This window comes from Pecten maximus, chromosome 14, assembly GCF_902652985.1.
Source record: "Pecten maximus chromosome 14, xPecMax1.1, whole genome shotgun sequence".
NCBI classification, from domain to species: Eukaryota; Metazoa; Mollusca; class Bivalvia; order Pectinida; family Pectinidae; genus Pecten; species Pecten maximus.
This window is the reverse complement of record NC_047028.1, coordinates 36,842,926-36,863,048: the sequence shown is the minus strand read 5'-3', so window position 1 is coordinate 36,863,048 and position 20,123 is coordinate 36,842,926. Positions and strand designations below refer to the sequence as shown.

General features: G+C 36.0%; 2 protein-coding genes across 3 annotated transcripts; one reads left to right on the top strand and one right to left on the bottom strand.

The window, feature by feature from the left end:
• The first annotated feature begins 2,182 nt into the window (after window positions 1-2,182).
• Window positions 2,183-8,205, top strand: LOC117342950 (lectin BRA-3-like). 2 transcript variants are annotated; one of them, XM_033905254.1, is made up of 5 exons: window positions 2,183-2,488; window positions 2,924-3,033; window positions 5,418-5,505; window positions 6,438-6,661; window positions 7,193-8,205. In XM_033905254.1, exons 1-5 carry the CDS (start codon window positions 2,215-2,217, stop codon window positions 7,202-7,204), a joined length of 708 nt encoding a protein of 235 aa, XP_033761145.1. In that variant the 5' UTR covers window positions 2,183-2,214; the 3' UTR covers window positions 7,205-8,205. The 2 variants fall into 2 exon arrangements, with proteins under 2 accessions (XP_033761145.1, XP_033761144.1); XM_033905253.1 differs by having other exon boundaries at window positions 6,438-6,665.
• A 976-nt stretch (window positions 8,206-9,181) lies between these two features.
• Window positions 9,182-18,139, bottom strand: LOC117342856. Its single transcript, XM_033905136.1, has 8 exons — window positions 17,831-18,139; window positions 17,387-17,632; window positions 16,850-16,992; window positions 14,035-14,366; window positions 12,871-13,807; window positions 12,556-12,592; window positions 11,351-11,671; window positions 9,182-10,606 (listed from the first exon to the last, which is right to left on the bottom strand). The coding sequence occupies exons 1-8, from the start codon at window positions 17,886-17,888 to the stop codon at window positions 10,257-10,259; spliced, it is 2,424 nt and encodes an 807-aa protein (XP_033761027.1). The 5' UTR covers window positions 17,889-18,139; the 3' UTR covers window positions 9,182-10,256.
• Window positions 18,140-20,123: the final 1,984 nt, after the last annotated feature.

The following is a 20,123-nucleotide window of genomic DNA, read 5'->3' as shown; positions in this document are numbered from 1 at the left end:
GAACACCTATAGTGAAATAACTAAAATAGAAGTAAACCCGTTTACTTCAGGAGATGGACAAAAAATATATTATGCATATCGTATTTAAAAGATGAGAACGGTGAGTAGATCTAATCTTAAAATGTTTCCTGTAAAAAACATAATTCTTATCCACCAATTACGGTTTTCGAAAAGCCAATACCACAGCCATCCATCACAGATAGCATATTTTCTCACTACCGCATTTTCAAATTCATATATTTTAAAGAATAACATACAAACAAAGAGGCTCTTCGGTACAAATTATTAGTGAAACAAATCTGAAAATAAACAACATGAACATATTCTGAATAATTCAGTAATTATCATGATTTTGTAAAAAAAAAAAAAAAAAAAACCAAGAAAACGAAGAAGAAATCTCAATCAAAGTTCATCTAAATGGCGTATCCAATGATATTATACAAGTCTATAAATCATTACTCTGTTCCAACGGAACTTGAGTAAGTTGGTCAGTTGCTAGTATGTATCATGGCTTACCATAGAACTTGCTGTTAACATGCAATTTGTTAAGCTGTTTGCTAATGTCGGCAAAGCATGTTTAAAAAGGCAACTTTCAAGAGAAGAGAGTAAGCTCATGTGGAACACATATATTGTACATCCTACCCTTGCCGTTATGCTCATAGGTGTCTATAGGAGGTAGAAGGGACATTTGATTAGCCGGATTGGACTTTATTATTGTATGAGACGAGAGTGTGATGAATTTATTTATTTTTTTTTTTTTTTTCTATCTTTTTTTTTGTAATTGTAGGGTTTTAACCAGAATAAACTTGATATTAACTACGTAGGAGGAAGGGATACCAAGATATTGTGTCATGTTTTGCACAATAATATCCACTTTGTAACAAATACATGGATATAAAAATATCGTACATTGATGTTTTACTGTCATATTCAGCAAGAAAAAAATCGCATTTCTCGCATAATATTCAAGATAAACATTAGATAGTTTTATCAATTAAAACTGGCGGTATGGTTGTGAGGGTATATCTTCGATCCCGACGCTTCTGCCGGTAAAACAAAAAACTTGGTCATTTGAGTTTGACTGACGTGGGTTTCCATCATTCAATTCCAACGTGAAAGCTACACCACCTGAGTGTATAAGGTACATTTACGGCTCCACCTACGGAGTTTCCGGTATGGATTGTTTGTGCAGATCTCTGATGGGAACATCGTCGGATGACAGTTGCCTGCGTTCGTGTGTGTGCCCGCTAAACAGCTACTTTTTTAGTAACCATAACTGCCAAACTTTTGGTGATTTAAATTTGGGTATGTGTACGAATTCAGTCACTGGCGAAGTCTGAAATAGACATGCATGTTTAATGAAAATCATACCTAAATCACTTAAGACGTTTCGTTTTATTTATATTATTAGATACGCTAATGCATAATGCATCATTCAGCTGACGAACCATTAACTGGTAGTCAGTGATGTTGTTAGGCACAAAAATGGCGTAGTTTAATAGGGAGATTACGGAAGTCATAATTTAACTTAACGTCGAATAAAGGCACGTGCACAGATTCCATAACTAAACGAATGGGATAAATTGGGCTATTTGGTAAAATTGATATTATTTGTTATAGAAGATTATACTTTGACTAAGTGTCCATATTCAGCAAGAATTGAAACGTAGCAAAAATGCGATAGGCGTAATTTCAAATTCCAAAAGTAATGTTTAGTACATGTACGTGCTTATGCTCACGGTACAGCGTATGAAAGGGTCACATTGAGTATACAGACCCTTCCTTTTGTTTTATCGCGTGCATATGGTACATACAAGTACATGTATTTATATCGGATAAGTTACATATACAGGCGGAAATGCCCCCATTTTTGTCTGTCTCAGTAGTGTAATTATAAAAATCGTAAGTAGGATACAAAAAGATTAATTAGATAGGCGACGATACATTCACAGCATGCAAACATATGATATTTCTTTGTGTAGCATTTCCTCACAAAGAAACACTTAGGTTTACTTGTAGTAATTGCATTCGTGAGAAGCTGATTTGAAGCAACTGGCGTAATAGCATACCACTTAATACAAAAACGGATATACATTTATAATTTATTAAGTTGAAGTGGGGTTCAAATTCGCCCAGTATCATTATATATTAAAACAATGTCTGTGATGCTGTGATTGTAGAATGGCGCACGAAAAGGCGTTACCGAAAAACATCATGATCCATCACTACTATTTATCTTTTATATTTATATATTTAAGTCTAACATCGCTTTGCTGTCAACAATTATTAAAACCTAAGGATGAGGAACAGAAAATTCCGGACAGCCTTGTACCTTTAGTGCGGCATTTAACGACCAAATCAATGAACAATGCCTGGATCAAATTGCAGGAGGAATTTGAGAGCTACATCCAAAATTTAACCACTAGGAGGGATGAGCTTTTGAATAAAACCGAGGAGTTATCGCAGCTCTACGAAAACCATCTTGCAGGCAAGTATATGGAAATTGTACAGATCAGTAATTAACTTATAATTTAGAAATAATCTTGTATCTTTTATCAAAGATGTCAACAAATTTGGTTTAAACGATATTTTATTGACAGGTAATCAAATACAGATGATACAATCAATACACACATTATATGTCCGACATCTTGTACGGAGTACTTCTATCAATCCGAAAACTTTTACGGATTACTTCTATCAAACCGAAATTTTGTACGGATTACTTTTATCAATCGAAAATATTGTACGGATTATTTCTGTCAATCCGAAATCTTGTACGGATTACTTACTATATATCAAACCGCAAACTTGTACGAGCTACATATGAAGCCATTACATTTTTAATACAAGCGGTGGTGTGATGGCAGTGTATCACATGTTACAATAATAAATCCTAATCTTTATCTTAATCACTCTATAGGAACAGGTCATGTACCCCGATGTCCGGTCACGGGTCAACAGACTTTTTTCCTGTATGAAAACTTTTGCTACCTGTTCGAGTCTATGCCTGTCTCTTGGAACAGGGCAAAGGTAATAGAATTACAGAATGTAACTATACAATATAAATCATAAATTTATATATGCATGTAGCAGATGACAAAAATGATGAGGAAGCATGGATATTACTATCCAGAAAAAGAAACCCCGTGTGACTATTTTGTTTGATTCCTGCAGTGCCGTATGATAAGCGTCTTTGAAAAACGCTACCCCTGACATAATTCACAGAGGAAGCCAGTCTGATTAAACGTAGATGTTTGAACGGTTGCCGAGTGATAATGAATATCTAAGGCTAATAAGATTTGGGGAAATCCTTTTATTAAACTTGAAGGTAGATGTCGTTTCGTTACATAAAATATTACTCTGTGTTATCTCTGTGATTTAACATAAACATCGGTAGCGATATTCAAACCCCACTTACCTCGAGATCGACTTACTATACGTTTAATGAGCATGACATCGCGATCTTCATACACAAAAATGGGAAAGCTTGTTCAGATTTGTTTGTCGTCCCAATAGGTTGAGTGTTGCTGATTGTCGTCTGTCAATGGGGTCAATCTTTATATCCGGTTGGTGTCTAACTTCGCTAAAGTAGTTTCCCCTCATTTACAAGTGGTACTCCTATATATTATTGACGGCGTGTTGAAAGTCACTTACATCATTATGGCGTCCATCGCCTTGTATCTCCCCAATTTGAACTGCATTTCTAGAACTTTTTACAATGCCACCGTACCCTTTGTCTTGTATCTCCTCAATTCGACCTACCCGTACGCATGTTTCTGGAACTTCTTAACAATGCCACCGTGCCCATTGTCTTGTATCTCCTCAATTTGAGCTACATGTCTAAAACACTGGAACTTTTTTTTTACAATGCCACCGTTCCCACCGTTGTATTTTACTTTTCCCTGTGTATTAACCCTCCTCCGCATTAGTGTTCACACGATCTATAAATTTTGCCTAAAATATCAAGCTTGGTAAATATTGATATAATTCCTTCACATGGCACTAACAGTGCATTGTTCTGGATCCATACGCCTATAGGGACTCTCTCCCTCTGTATTTCACCTCATTTACAACGTAACTCTATTCACCTTTTGGTTAAGGTGTCCCGACATTTTATCACTAGCCCTCCACCTCTGGGTTGCGAGTTCGAAACCTACGTGGGGCAGTTGTCAGGTACTGATGGTTTTTCTCCGGGTACTCCGGCTTTCCTCCACCTCCAAAACCTGTCACATCATTAAATGACCCTAGCTGTTAGTAGGACGTTAAACAAAAACAAACCAAACAAACCAAACCACCTTTTGTTCGCGTCATTTTATAGTCTCGGCCATCTTGAAAAGAAATATACATCTAGTCATGATTCGCACGAGGCGACTAAATTTGGGATATTATTTTCTCTTCTTTCCTTTATTCTTTCTTCTTCCTAATGGCCGTTGGCACTGACTCACTTCTTGCCTTTAGTTGATGAAATCTCTGGGTTTTAACTACTCGTCGAGACATACCAGAGTCTATAATAATGGTACATGCTACTTCTGTTTAGGGCTCAGCATTTTTAGGAGTGGGGCAACTGGTTCGCGCCAGATATCAGTATAATGTGACCGGGTGGAGTGTCCTGCTGGGTGTTTTCGGGGGTATGCTTCAGTGGTCAGGTAGCACTATGAAGTCGACAAAAGTTCCACTCTATCACAAGGAGGCAATCCCAATCTAATTAAAATCTAGATGATCATTCTCACTACGTTACATGAACATCTAACAATATCCCATAAGAGGCCACGTCGGGATGACCTTTTGGATTAGCCAATCAAATGACTACTTCAAGAATCTTGGAAGTGAATTTCATATGTCCGAATTAGCAAGACTAGAGTGCATAACTTGCACACTATGTCAAGTTGTTTTAAGTCATTTCGTCCCACAAAGTGTATAGCTATACAAGCTGTGCCGAAATGGTTTGATTCGATGATATCGACAAATTGACCATTCGCCCTGAAAATGAGATACATACATCTTAAAGGTCACCCCGACATGACCCCTTATAGGATGTGTTTAGATGTTCATGTAATGTAGTGAGAATGACCATCTAGATTTTAATTAGATTGAGGCAATCCCGAACACTCACCATACGCACGCATCAAGGAAGACGGAGTTTAAATGACAATAACTGTTGAAAGGACGTTAAACAATAAAATACACAACAAAACAAAATAAAAATAGTTTAAATAACAAATTCCAGCAGGCCGCGAGGTGTACTTTTCAACAACTCTTGAACCAAGGTATGCATGTAGTTTTATAGAAACTAGCGTTGATCTGAAATGGTTTTATAATAATGTAAGCAGAATTAAATTGTGTCTATTTCATTTCAATTAGTACTGGTATATACTTTAGTTATGTTTTGAGCATTTCAACATTTCACATTCCAGTTAAACTGTATCCAGATAGGAGCATACCTTGCTAGACCCGATACGTCAAGCAAAGACACATTTCTGGAAACGCACCCTCAGAGAAAAGGTAATATACCGAGTTCCTGAATACAAGATACAATCTTAATAAACTGTATTGACAGTTAGAAGTACATTTTTGTTTGTCAGTCGGTATTGCAAAAAGATCAAGCGAACATAATGTATCAGCAGGAATGAAGCAGTCGAACAAGTAAAATACAAATATTTAGAGTAAATAACTCATAAATTTGAAGACAAATAATATTTTAGCCAAACATGATTAATTTTTCAATGTAGGAATTCGCGATATTTGCGAAAAGAGATTGGTCATGCATTTGATTTGCCTAGTTGTATATGGTTTTGTACCTTTTAGCCAATTTCAGACGTTCTCACGAAAATAAATTCAATGCATTCTTTGAGTTGATAGATATTAACTCACAGTAATATTATCAAAAAGGAATCCATGTTACTGTAATTTAAACCTTTCCTAACCACAAACACGAATCACCAAATCTAATTAAAATCTAGATGGTCATTTTCACTACGTTACATGAATATCTAACAACATCCCATAAGGGGTCACGTCGGGGTGACCTTTTGGATTAGCCAATCAAATTACTACTTCCAGAATCTTGGAAGTGAATTTTACATGTCCGAATTAGCATTATTACAGTGCATAGCTTGTATTAGCTGTCAATTTGTTTCAAGTCATTTCGTCCAACTATACATATAGCTCTATACAACTGTGCCGAAATGGTTAGCTTCAGATACATGCTGTAACGAAATCGGTTGCTTCGAGGACATCGACAAATTAATCATTCGCCCTGAAAGTGAAATACACACATCTCAAAGGTCATCAGAACGTGACCCCTTATGGGATGTTGTTAGATGTTCATGTAACGTAGTGAGAATAACCATCTAGATTTTAATTAGATTGCGACTCACCGATCATATAAGTTTTTTTCTGTAATACAAATTACTCTCAGTCGTATCCTTTACCAGACACGGCTTACTGGGTAGGCGCAACAGATATGGACGTAGAAGGCACCTGGAGATGGACAGACAATGACGAGGATGTTAATTTCTCAAACTGGGGTGCCAATCAGCCAAACAATTGGGGGAGTGGCCAGGACTGTCTGTCTATCGGATATGAAACAGGAGGAGATCGAGTATGGAATGATGATGACTGTAATATGTATAAGCCGTATATTTGCGAAAAAGCAGTTGTAGGTATATTTTACTTACTTAAGGTACATCAAAAGAATACATTAATCGGTCTGCATCCAGACTATTTTATGACTGAACTGCAATGAAGATACTGTAAACGTGGAAATTTACGCGAGGGGGAAATTTACGCTAATTACGCGGAGTCCTTTTGATCGCGAAAATTTTCCCCACGCGTATTATTTTGATATCAGTTTGAGTAATCTCGAACTACAAATGGAAATAAAAACAGTTGGATCAATCGCGAAAATTACCCCAACGCGTATAGTTCACATATCGAAATCTTGAAATTAACCCCCGCGAAAATAACCACGTTTATAGTACACATCAGGCATTCTTTCATTTTAAGTGTTTGATCTAAATATTTTATCTTATACGTAACATGTCTGTATTCCATCTTGCCCATTTTGCTTGCTGACACTCGCTGGTTTTCTATGACGTCAATTTCGTAGGAGAGCTCTATCATATCATTGCCTTGTTTTATACTGTAATCATTCGTCTTCTTGTAACATTTTAAAAACTTTTTATTACAGTTTTCCGGATAATGGAGTAACATTCAAACATTGGATATTCGTACATTGGATGTTCTGGACATTTCCCAAACTGGACATTCGTACACCGAATATTTCTACACTGGACGTATATACATTGGACATATGTACGTTAGACAACGATATCGCATATTGTGGTTCTTTAAAGAAACGTGTTTAGAAATAGAAACAGACAGACAGACAGGTTCGTTGGTTAAGCAACATGCTACCTATTCGTTGACACTGTTGTTAGCTTCTGTTTGCTAAAAGAGGCGCGTCTTAGTGGCCTAACATACAGCTAACTGATTGTGTATTATAAAACGGTACGTGATAAATGGGTCTTCTACAATCTCAGTTTTGAAGGATCTACTTGATATGGTTCGACTCTTTCTGTGCTTTTCATTCTTACTCTATAGGTATCTCCTCGACACCCGTCCTCATATGACCCTGGATATGTGAGGACATTTAACCCATAAAAATAAAGCCTTTTGCTTAACCAAGTAGTGAATTAGACATTATAGAAGACAAACAAAAATAGTTTTTGTCAAACGCAGGAAGTACACCACATCAAGTATTTCTTTTGATTTTTTTTCGGAAAAACCGGTAAAAACACGATTTTCAAAACTTTTTATACATTTTTATACATTAAGAATATATTAAACAAAGAATACCGACATAATAGCGAAATCATAATTCCAATACGAGGGCAAAATATTGACAAAAAAATTCTTACAAGGTTTGTGTTTTTTTTATTCGGACTGTTGTGTATGATTGGACGTACGGCAGGACACAAAGAGTTCGAATCAGTTTGTAATTACGTCTTACATTATCTCTTCAAATATTTTTAAATCACAATATCAACAGGTTTGCAAATTAATAGGATAATTAAGTCCACATGTACTGGTATTCCAATGAATACAATGTATGTAATTGGCGATCCCGTTTTGTTAATTAAGCAAGTCTAATGATGGAGACTACAGCGCTACATGGTGCCACTCAAAGAAACTTTATTTAAATAAAAGGCATGATAAAAAAACAGAAAACTACAAACTACTTCTATACGACTGGTTCGCCCGTTGTCAGTATAATGTGACCGGGTGGGGTGTGCTGCTGGGTGTCTTCGGCAGTATGCTCCAGTGAGGTAGCACTATAAATCGGCAAAAGTTCCGGCCTAACTTAACTTAACACGAACATACTGCAGCCTCCCAAAACACACATACGCACTCACCACCTACATGCATGTTGCACGCACGGGAGGCCGTCCTTAAATGACCTTAGCTGTTAATAGGACGTTAAGCAAAATAAACCAAACCAAACTATAACAGCGGCGGCGACTGCTACGGCAGGTGACCCTCTACATGTAACATCACCTGTCAAAAGGGGGAGGGGTGCCACTAGGGAGGTGCCAGGGAAGTGGTGAGGATTATATGGGGAATGCATCGGGTGACCTCGAGTGGGGTCAATGCTTATCTAAGTAATTTATATACCACACATGTGCAGGTTTGTTTTTATATCTAAACTGGTTCGATGAGGGACGGCTCTCTCATCGACATTCATATTAAAATGTATATAGATAAAGTCAACGGTGATATTAACATATCAGTTATAAAGTGTACACAAAGTACTTAATCATTATAATTTCCTATAATGCCCCGAATATCAGGCCTAACAATGAAGCAAAACCAAGAATATATTACCTGACATAACCGTTTCAATATCTTAGATTGCTGTGTAGCTGAGAACGAGGCTGATTGCAAATGGAATTACCACCTACTCAACTTTTTTTTCTAGGTAGCAGAACACCATTTACCTCACTGCTACCGAGTATATTATTAAATACCAATACATTATTAGTTATTTTAAGTTATTCGATGTATGCTCACGGTAGATGAATCTAGTAAGAACTGATGAAGCTTATCACGTTATACTCATTTTGTGCGCTCCCCCCCCCCCCCCCCCCCCCCCCCAAAACAAACGACAAAGACAGACAGATAAATAAACTGTTATTTATTCGGAAAGCCAAAAATTATAAATCAGTAATCAAACATAAGAGACAGATTTATCAATATTACGATAAAAATCAATATAGAAAAACATAGTTATGATTTTTATGATACATGGAAAGAAATTACCTTAGGTCAAGAAACTCTAATCAGACAGGAAGCATGCTTTTCATGTTTCCAGTTACCTGGATTTGGTAACAAAGAATGTATCTTTTCACATTCAGTTGACTTTTTCCAATCTTAAAAAATTATTAGTGCCATGGTGATGATCGTTACTTTAACAAAGCCATGCTTATTTTGTGTAAAAGCCGTTTCCATGAAAAATTATGTGTTACAACTCTGCAATCAGACGTTACTAAAATTAAACTTAAAACTTAAATATTAAAAATCGGACAGACGACACCGGATACACCTCCTAAATATCTAAATGCATGACATTAAATCGCACAAAAAGGCTTTTGACATGAAAACGCGAAAATAAGTTGGTTACAGTATATCACCCTGCAAAGAAATTCATTGCATACAATTCAATACAAAACAGCTGCAATCCCTTTGCCTGAGGGTAAAAGGGTATAAAAACAAAAAAGGTTGCAAATATATACCTTTTCGTTGTTGGTGCACCGTATGTCTCGGTAACCAAAGGACGTATCTATGGCGGAAATGTAAAACACAGTTTCCTTTTAGGCTCACACAAGCAACGTAGTTAAATGTGTTAAGTATTAACATGCTTATGTAAAAACATTCCATAATGTTGCATTATGGCCTTTTGATGACGTTAACTAAACTATCTCTTTGTATTATTTAATGTAAACAATATTTAGTCATATTTACATAAAACATTATTTTCAAATTAGTAGAAATTAGAAAGGTTTTTCAATAACATGAATTTAAGAGTTAATAATTTTACATAATTTCTGTAACTACACACTACTTATGCTGATGATTTGATTGAAATCAATATTGATGATGCTATTCAAGAAGGGAACCAAATCTGAGTATATCAGACAATAAAGAACCTCATATTGTGTTGGTTCGTGTGAATGTTGTACCAATATGTGGGTTATTTATATAAGTGAACATATTCCTGAACGTTTCCGGCGCTGGGTAGTGGCATTCCTCTGACGTGCTGGCCAGATTTCTGCTGTTGTGTGCCAGTCCATCTGACACACCTCCATCGCTGTCAACAACCTGCCTATAGTTGCCTGTTTCTGGAATGTCTTTATCCAATACTGAAGAAGAGCAGTCATCCTTTCCTGGAAGTTGTCAGAATGGCATATAACGTGTTGATCTATGACTGGAGGCGACAGGCCCAGTTCCAGACACAGATTGTAAAATCCTTTGTCGATGTTGCAAACGATTTCTTCTATTTCGTCATCAGATGGAGGTCTAATCCAGGCTTCATTTGGAACCATGCCTGCCAAAAAATAACTTGTAAATATTCTGTTCAAATGGACGGGGCCAGTATTATGATTGCTTTCATTATGAATATAACTGCACAAAGTAACCAGGCTATATCAAATAAACAAACAAAAATGTACCACAAACACTGCATGCAATCTACACAACATACACTGACGCAAATATTACGATTGGCATGATAACGGAAAGGGACATTCCTGGATAGGCAAATATGTACCTTTCCTCACGGCTTCATGTTCAACAAAGATTTGTTATCCAATGGTTACATATTTTGACGAATATTCGGTTTTCTAATGGATGATGCTGACTATGAATAAGAAGATGCTGATAAAAAGTTATGATGATGAAGATGATGTTATGATGATTATCATTATAATGCAAAAAAAGGTGTTATGAAAATGATTATGTATAATGATGATGATGCCATGATAGTGGTTATGATGATGATGTACATCAGTGTGGAAGAAAGGATGGATGAATGAGTGTGTGTGACGTTCCAAATTCCATTTGTTTCATATCAGTGTGGAAGAAAGGATGGATGAATGAGTGTGTGTGACGTTCCAAATTCCATTTGTTTCATATTTAATTAATTCCAATTTTAATAAAAAAAATTTTTTTTAAAAAATACGATTTTTCAGTCACGTCTATTTCGTTCGTCTTTAAAAAGTCAGTGTGTTAAGAATACCATACCATATTATTCTCATTAATTATGCCAAACTCTCAAACCAATGATACTGACCCCGACAAGATGACTCCTTGTTCACCTCTATCACTGCCAAGATGCGGTCAGTTGCCATATCAGAATTGCCCATAGCCTTCTTGATATCAAGGAACGTCTGATTCGGGTAGGCGTTGGTCCATATTAGAAACATTTTTGTGATGATTGTGACTCCTGCCAAACCTAACGACTCTTTCTTGACAGTCTCGATCTCAGCATAGGAAATGCCAAGCCATTGAAACAACAGCTCAAAGGACGATCCTTCTACAAGATGTGACAAACGACCAAGTTCCCATGGTGTTGGCCTTCGATTTGGAATGTTCTTTTTTCCAGATTTCCTACCTGTATTATGATAAAAGTTAAATCTGTCCACTTTAGGAGTATAATCAGTCAATAGAAGATAGCAACAGTTTTGCAAACATCTTTTAGATATCAGCAGTCAAAAACATCAACTGATATACCATAAGTCAGAAAACATCAGTTGATGTAGAATAAGTCAGAAAACATCAGTTGGGTAGCGTCAGCCAGAACATTACTTGGATAACATGAATTAGAAAAACGTAAGTAGGTTTGTTCAATCAAAAATATCAGTTGGATAGCACTTATCAGAAAACATCCGTCCAATAGCATCAGTAAGAAGAATAGAGTTATATAACTTCAGTTGATGTAGAATAAGTCAGAAAACATCAGTTGATGTACAGTAAATCAGAAAACATCAGTTGATGTGCAGTAAGTCAGAAAACATCAGTTGATGTACAGCAATCAGAAAACATCAGTTGATGTACAGTAAGTCAAAAAAACATCAGTTGGATAGCATCAGTCAGAAAAAATTGGTTGGGTAACATGAAAAAAACATCAATTGGCAAGTTCAATCAAGTGCATCAATTGAATTGCATCAGTCTAAAACATTTGTTGAATAGCATCAGTAGGAAAAAATTAGCTGGATAAAATCAGCCTGACAACTTACGTCAGATTATTTCAGCTTCATAACACCAGTCAGATCGCGGAACATCAGTAAGATAACAGCAGATGTTTTATGAGTCAGTTTAATACAGCTAAGTAGCATCATTCACATGGTGCTAGTATGGTAGTATCCGTCAAATGACAGTGTAAATTAGGCGGAAATGCAGGTTAAGTACGGACTCTAGTGACGGTTTTCTGTAAATTTTAAAGTTAGCGATATATAACAAGGTCTGGAGACACATCCATTTAAAACATATCCTTACCTGCAACGCTGCCTTTGCCGCCAGCCTTGTCATAATCCTTTAAATAGTAATAAAATACAGTAACAATACACATTTTGACTATGTTGTGCATGTACTAGCTTCAACTTTTCAAAACATAAATCCTATACATTAATTTCTAAGATCAAGATCCATTTGTTATAAAGCGGACATTAAGTGAAAGAAAATAATGTATACATTTTATCTTTAAAATTAAAAAGATACTTATACACAGAACGATTGAAGTAATTTCTATATATTTATATCTCGGTGCGACAGATGTAAACCAATATCAACAGATAAATATATGCACACTACCTCTAGGAGGTCCCAGTATTCAATGTCCGCTCTTGACAATCGATGTTGCCCGTAACATTCTCCGCCTTTACAGGGCACACCCTTTTCTGATTTGATGATGCTCAGCAGCTGTACTGGGGTGTCATATGGACTCAAGTGGAATTTGCAGTGCAGTTGGTGTGAGTAATGAAAATGTTGTTGGTTAGACATTTGCAACACTTCCTCGAGAATGCGTTCAATGGTTAGCTTGACACATTTTCCAGAATCTGCAGGGAGCTGGGATTCTATGGGACTGAAAACTGTCACCGCTATTGTGGACCTCTCTGCATGCATGGACAAGATCATTTTGCTAAGATCGTCGACCTCGAAACATCCAAAACCCATATAAAGACAGTCTGTCGCAGACTTGCTATCTTTCTCAAAGCTTCGTCCTGACAATGGTGATGTTTTATATGTATTCAGAACCCGGGCAAGTATTCTTTGGAACAGTTCATATGGTACGAAAACGTCCTCAAATACCAAGCACAATGTTTTTGAGACAGCCAGATTTCTGCATATGAGCAAATTGACTTTGTCGGTAAGCCCGTCAATGTTTTGCAGCTCCAAAAGTTTGCTGGGAACGGTATACGTCTCGCTCAAGTATACAACTTTTGCAGCGGTTTTCGACAGCAGTACTTTCACTATCAGTCCAAATTTTTCCATCAAAGCCAAGAGGACGGATCTGAAGGGAGCAAAATCTTCGTTCTTTTTCATACTGAGAAGACATTCAATCAAATTCTGATTCAACTCGCCTTTTGTTTTGTACAACTCCAAATCTCGGTTCAACCGGAGGTCGTCCTTTGGGAGAAACTCGTCATCAGTAATCAGGATGCTGAAGAAATCAGCAAGCCATTGAGGATCAATGATGACATAATCGTATTCCCGGAAATATATCACAGACCTTGTACAATGGAGGAACCTGAAAAAATATGATTATTTTACTTGAGTTTAGCTTATTATCACAATTATCTGATTCATAGTTGTTGGAAACCTGAAACAATCTACAGGATACAGGAGTTGGAGACATTCCCACAAATTGTTCTAGCTATGAAAAGACAAAAGACACTTACCAGTCAACCAGTAATTAGTAAAGAGTAATATTTAGTGAATTATTAAGATACGTTACGTTATGGTAGTCATACTCACTCCAGGACAAGTTTTATCTCATCCTCATCCATCAAGGGAGCCAAAGATCTTTTGTTCATTTCAATCACCTCTGACAGTGGCAGGATTCTTGTTCCCTTTTCTCTAGCTTGAAATAAATCCAATTCAAACTTTAACCATGTAGTGGGAAGTTCTCTTTCCCACTGATCCTGGTGCTCCGCTGCTTCTGTGATAAATCCTCGCAATATTTCTAGATCTCTATCGTCATTGCCGAGGCTGTTATCGACGGTACAGAATCTCACAAAATGGAAAGGTGCAAGTTCTGGGAATTTTGTGATGCTTTCCCTAATTTCCATTATCTGTTTGTTATAGTCCTTCAAATAAAAGTTTAAATATTTTCACATTACATATCACCATAGTTACAAGAGGTCAATGTCAAATTGATAATGATTGTTAGCAATACTTCTTTATGATATCAGAAGGGATGTCGTAGTTTGTGTGTGTGTGTTTTTTTCCCCACGCATCATTGTAAATGTTGCGCCCCATTCTGTTGTTCATTGGTGTATTCATGCAAAATGTACATTGTTGTACTTTGTTGAAACTCCAATATTCCGATGACGTCACATTGATTACAGGTTCCGCGTTGTGGCTGCACTGTCTGACATGAATGCTACATTTAGCAGTTTGCAGTGTTTTTGTCAGTTTTCGATGTTTTAATTGATGCGATATAGTGCAGCAACATCAAATAACATAACCTAGAGATAACGTTTAACGAGAAACGGTAAGTTAAGCGTTAGAATTCTACTTTCACTTTGTCACAGCATTCCTGATTGAAGCAGGGATCGACTGTCATGGCATCGATGAAGGCCGTGGTTTGAGCAAAATATTAAACGTATAAACTTGTACGTATAACTATAAACGTTCTATATAATACAGTATGTTTTTGAAAAATAACTGCAAATAATACATTTAGCTAATTACGATTCATTGCATTCGTGTAGTGATTCTTGTTCGTTTCTATGCCGGCTTTCTACAATAAAAACACTGAAAAGTTCTAAAATCGGGACACTAACATAAATACGGATCGTAGTTTTTTAAAAAGTGCAACCTTGTATCAAACTTTAAAAAATATGAAATGAGATATTTTGGATAGGAAATTAACTCATTGATGTAGATTTTGCTGTGCACCTGAATGATTTCCGTGATAAATAGGGGGATAGTTTGATTATAAAGCCAAAAACGCTGTAGTTTGGCCTTTCACCAACAATAAATCAACGTTTTTGAAGGGAATCGTTAAAATCAATCAGATGCATAGGACTTTTCAGACGCATATAGATATACCCTTTCCATTGATTCAAGATACCTCGTTGAAAAGAGTGATTTAGATGTTGCAGTTTGCAAAAATCTATAACGGTGTTAATGTTACCGCATTTACCAGTCACGTAGCCTAACTAAATATGCCAGTGATGGCCGTCGTTATACAGAGGATAATGTGTACTTTCATTTGAAATGCTTATTGAGGTCTTACATCATTGTAGATAAGGAAATGAAGACAAGGAAAGGGAAAAAATAGTCTCGAAGTTAAGGTGCTAATATAATGGAGGACAGCATTAACAGTGATGCGCAAAAGCAGTGTTGGATTGTGGTTGAAATGTGATAAGTGTGCGGAACTAACTTCTGTTGCCAACTAACACCATGACTCCATGAACATGTGAACTATTATTCAGAACTACATTATGTACTTTATTCTTTACCTTCACTTCAGGAATATTTCGTTTATCAAGCTATGTCACAATCCTAAGCTTTCTCATTTCGCGCTAATTTAAGCCTTGTTATTTGACATCCACGATCACAAGTTTAAGTTTAACGCATTATTAAGTACCTTGCGGAGAACCCTGTGAAACGCTTACAGCGAAGACTTATTATTGATACTGGTATGGATGTTTCCACGTACGTGTCAACCTGCGAAATCTACTGATGTTTTACTGGAGGTTTTCTCCAAAGTAGTTTACGAGAGTGGCGATTAATATGAATGGTGAACATTTTGCACCATAAAAGACTAAGTTATGAGTGGGCGAGTCGCTCAATCAGAAGCAAGGCGTGGCACCCAATCATCCGCTTTATGTATTCCAATGATCTATCAAGCTATGCCCTCAGTGTGTCATGGTATGACCTGACGTACTCGGAATTCTCGAGTCATTTACGAATCACCAATTCATAATTTTGTATCAAACTATTGACCCAAAAACCATGTCGTCGCTATAACATTTAATTAAATGTCAAATGTTAAAATACAGTGACATCGCAACATATCACAGGGTGATATTTGATCTCATGCTGCATGTGTTTCATTTGCGTAATATACAATATGGCGGATAATGCACACTTGTGACGTCACAGCTAGATAGGTCACTATCTTGGACGAAAGACATTCGCATACAGGTGTGCATCCACGATCTTCACAGTACTTTTACAACTTTATCTATCTAATAATTACTAACCATAACAAAAATCATCCAGGGTACACTTTAACTTAACTAATTACTGCCCTACACATGTGCAACAATTCGTGGTATGGTAATTGATTTCCATGGCCTTAGAATAAATAGGGTTCGTATACGCTTTATATTGCTAAATTTTGAAATTGATACTTAATCGTAAGCAATTGGTTTCTCTTTCAGTTATTAATTAGCAATCTTGTGGTTAAGTGTCTAAAAGTATGTGGTATCATTATAAATTATATCAATACATAGGTTTTTACTTGCTCGATAAATAATCGTTTGTTAGGCAAACAATGCTTTATAAATACGAACGTTGGAGAGCATGTTTCGTGCAATCAAACATTCAAATCACTTACCTTGGATGTTTTCTTTAACTCATCAAGAAATGTCCCAACGAAAATAAGCGGAGGTGCTTGTATTTTTTGTGTACTGACGTTCGGGGAACTTAATTCACCTGTTAAAAATGTGCCAATCAATCGGATCCATTTCTTTAGTCGATCTGTTTTGGAAAGGGATGTTAAAAAATCTAAGTACAGCAATGGAAGATTATTCTAATATGCACCATGACCATATCGCACGAGGTTGTAGGAAAGAGATATTTTATTTACATGCATATCAAATATGTTATAGCATTTCACAAAATATATAGGTACTACACCACTAGTTCAATTAAAAACAAAAACAAAAAACAAAAACAAATACAAAAAAAAAAAAATCTTGTTCACTCTAAATGTTGTTTTGTTTTCATGTATATCGTTTGAAAACAATATCTTTGTTATCTTATTATTGTTGGATAATCTTGTTATATGTTGTATGTCATTTTTATGCCATTCGATAGCAACGATACGAAATAGAAATAATGATACTTTACAAGGGCTTGATAATAAACTTACCAGTTTCTAGCTTGTCTTTGAGAAAATCTGTGAGTCTGAAGATTAGCAGGTACACGCCGTGGGACGAAATGAATATGTTGTGTGAAGCCTGAAATGACATATGTCCGCCCATATCCCACAGGGACAGGAACGTGTATTCGGCACCACTATGACGTGAAGCCTGTGTGACAGCCATTGCCTCCAATAATTCTCTCCGGGAAGGTCTTGTTGATAAACTTAAGGACTCCATTTCGCTGGTTTCTGACTCTACGAAAATATACTAACGGTTTCAGTAGCTTTGTCTCTATTGTTTCTCTTTCTTGTCTTATTTACATAGCTACGAAGAATATATTACTAAAATGCTAAGCCGTATGCGTAAGATAATTATATATCATTGTGCTAATGTACATGTATTAAGTTTAGCATTTAGCTGTCTAAAACAACTTTAACCTTTAAATAACTTACCTGTTGGTACACCAGCTTCTTTTCCTGACGTTTCTGTTTTCTTCATCACTGCTCCCATGCGTGATTCTATCACTTTATCAAGCGAACGACGATCCGTGAGTTGCCATTGTTTAAATTCCTGATTGATTGATAACCACGCGGGATAGACAACAGCTCCCTCGGTCGGATTTCTCGAGCGGAGGTCGATATCTTCATTCTTAAGACGAAGACATACTGTAGTTTTGCCGGCTGCCTCTCGGCCGGTAAAAACTACGCGTACGTGACGATATTTTTCCGTTTGTCCCTTAAAAAGCGCCAAATATTTGTTGTAGGAACCTGTTCATATGGAAACAAAAGGGCATTTTCAACAAAACATCGTCATATGTTGTGAAACGTTTTTTTATGAAATGATTACCCTGTTTAAAATCTTTTGGCGACATTTATTTCGATCTCTTCAGACTAATACCCGAAATATGTGATTTATACTTATAATAAATTCATAATAATATAGATATCATTTTTGCTAAATATTATAGAGAATGTACATAAATTCCAATAAACGTTTGAGGCAATGTTTATTTTAATGAATGTCTGAATCATATCCGCTATTCCGAGTCGTCTGACCACAGCCATATTTCGATTATAGGTACAGCGCTTGTTGGAGAATTTTTTATCCACAAACGTATATGTGATATATACGTCTCTGTGTTATCGGAGGTAGGAAAGTATCACAACACCGCTTAATTAAGATGAACAGGGGAATTGGTTGATTTGTGGAATGCCAATTGAAAATTCAAATAGTGTTTTCCAAGAAAAGCTAGTGAATACGCCACCGATGAGATCTGAAAGACTGGGTCTAACATGAAAACATTTTTGAAAAATGCACATGCTTACGGTCTATGCCAGATACATTATACTTAAGCATTGAACTGCTTTCAGTTGGCGCTTCATTAAATTTGCCTTTGTCCAGTTGGCATTCATCAGCCCATAACTTCCAACTGAATGCAGTTCAATGCTTTTATGTACATTTGACAACGATTTTTAAAGACTATATCCAGGAATTTTGCTTCGACGATGAATGAACAAATTATTATCGTCAAAGACGGAACAACCTTTTCAACAGCAATCTTTCGTTATCACTGACGTGACAATTACGACGTCACTATAAAAATGACGTCATAATAACGATTTGGAAGTTATGGACTCGTAACTTCAAGTGAGCTTGGTAAAGTTATATAGTTGGGCTGCAGTGTAAATGTAAAAATATTTAAATAACACACACACAAGTGAAACAATGATACTTACGGCCTATGCCAGATTCAGTAATAGCCAGGCGAATATGTAAAGTAAAACAAAAACAACATGAGTTTCAATTGCTACCCGTATTTGAAAATTGACAATATCCGTTGTAAACGTACAATTCTACATGTTCACAGTCACTTCATTTATGCAATTATGCAATGTCACAGATTTTTTTCGCCAAATAATACCGGCATATTTAAATGATTAACAGTATTGTCGTGTGAAAACACCGATTACTAAAATACTGTTGCTATTTTTAGTTCACTTATCAATTTCAGGTGTTAACCTCTCTTGCTAGAATTTTCCAGATTCAAGTTAACATTGCATTTTGTCATGGTTCGTTATTTAGTATCATATATTTAAAAAAAAAAAACATGCTGAACTTACATGATACATATTGAGGTAGTATTTCACTTTGTTCGAGTCAATACTGTATTTGACTACATTCGAGTATCATTAAGATCGTTTATAAACATCATTTCATTACCATATAGGATATAATTATGAATATACCTGTTTCTTTTATCGCAACACTAAATCGTATGGTAGTGATAAATATATGTAAGAATATACAAATTGTTAATAGTAAAAGGGAATCAAATGTTTACTTACCACCTATTTTCATGTTCAGTTATAGGAATGTGAATATGAAAAAAAAATAAGATAAAATCACTTTACAATATTTTATAAAAGAAACCCTATACCACCACTTTCAAAACAATTGTAAAACCAGTCTTTCATATTGACAGAAAGGAACTACCTAACATTTAGACTGTTTATTAAGATCGCAAAATGACAAAAGTACATAATTATGCTTTCCTGTTAAGTAAATATTTGGATAATCACGTTATTTACCCAAATGAAAATACACAATAGAACGATATGATATTTTCCAAGGATTATGTAGCTTGTGGTTTTCCAGGATTGATTGATAGCGTTAAAAACACCATATGAACTTGGGAGAGTATCATGTAATTATAAATTCTTTGCTTTGTACACCATTGAAGAAAAA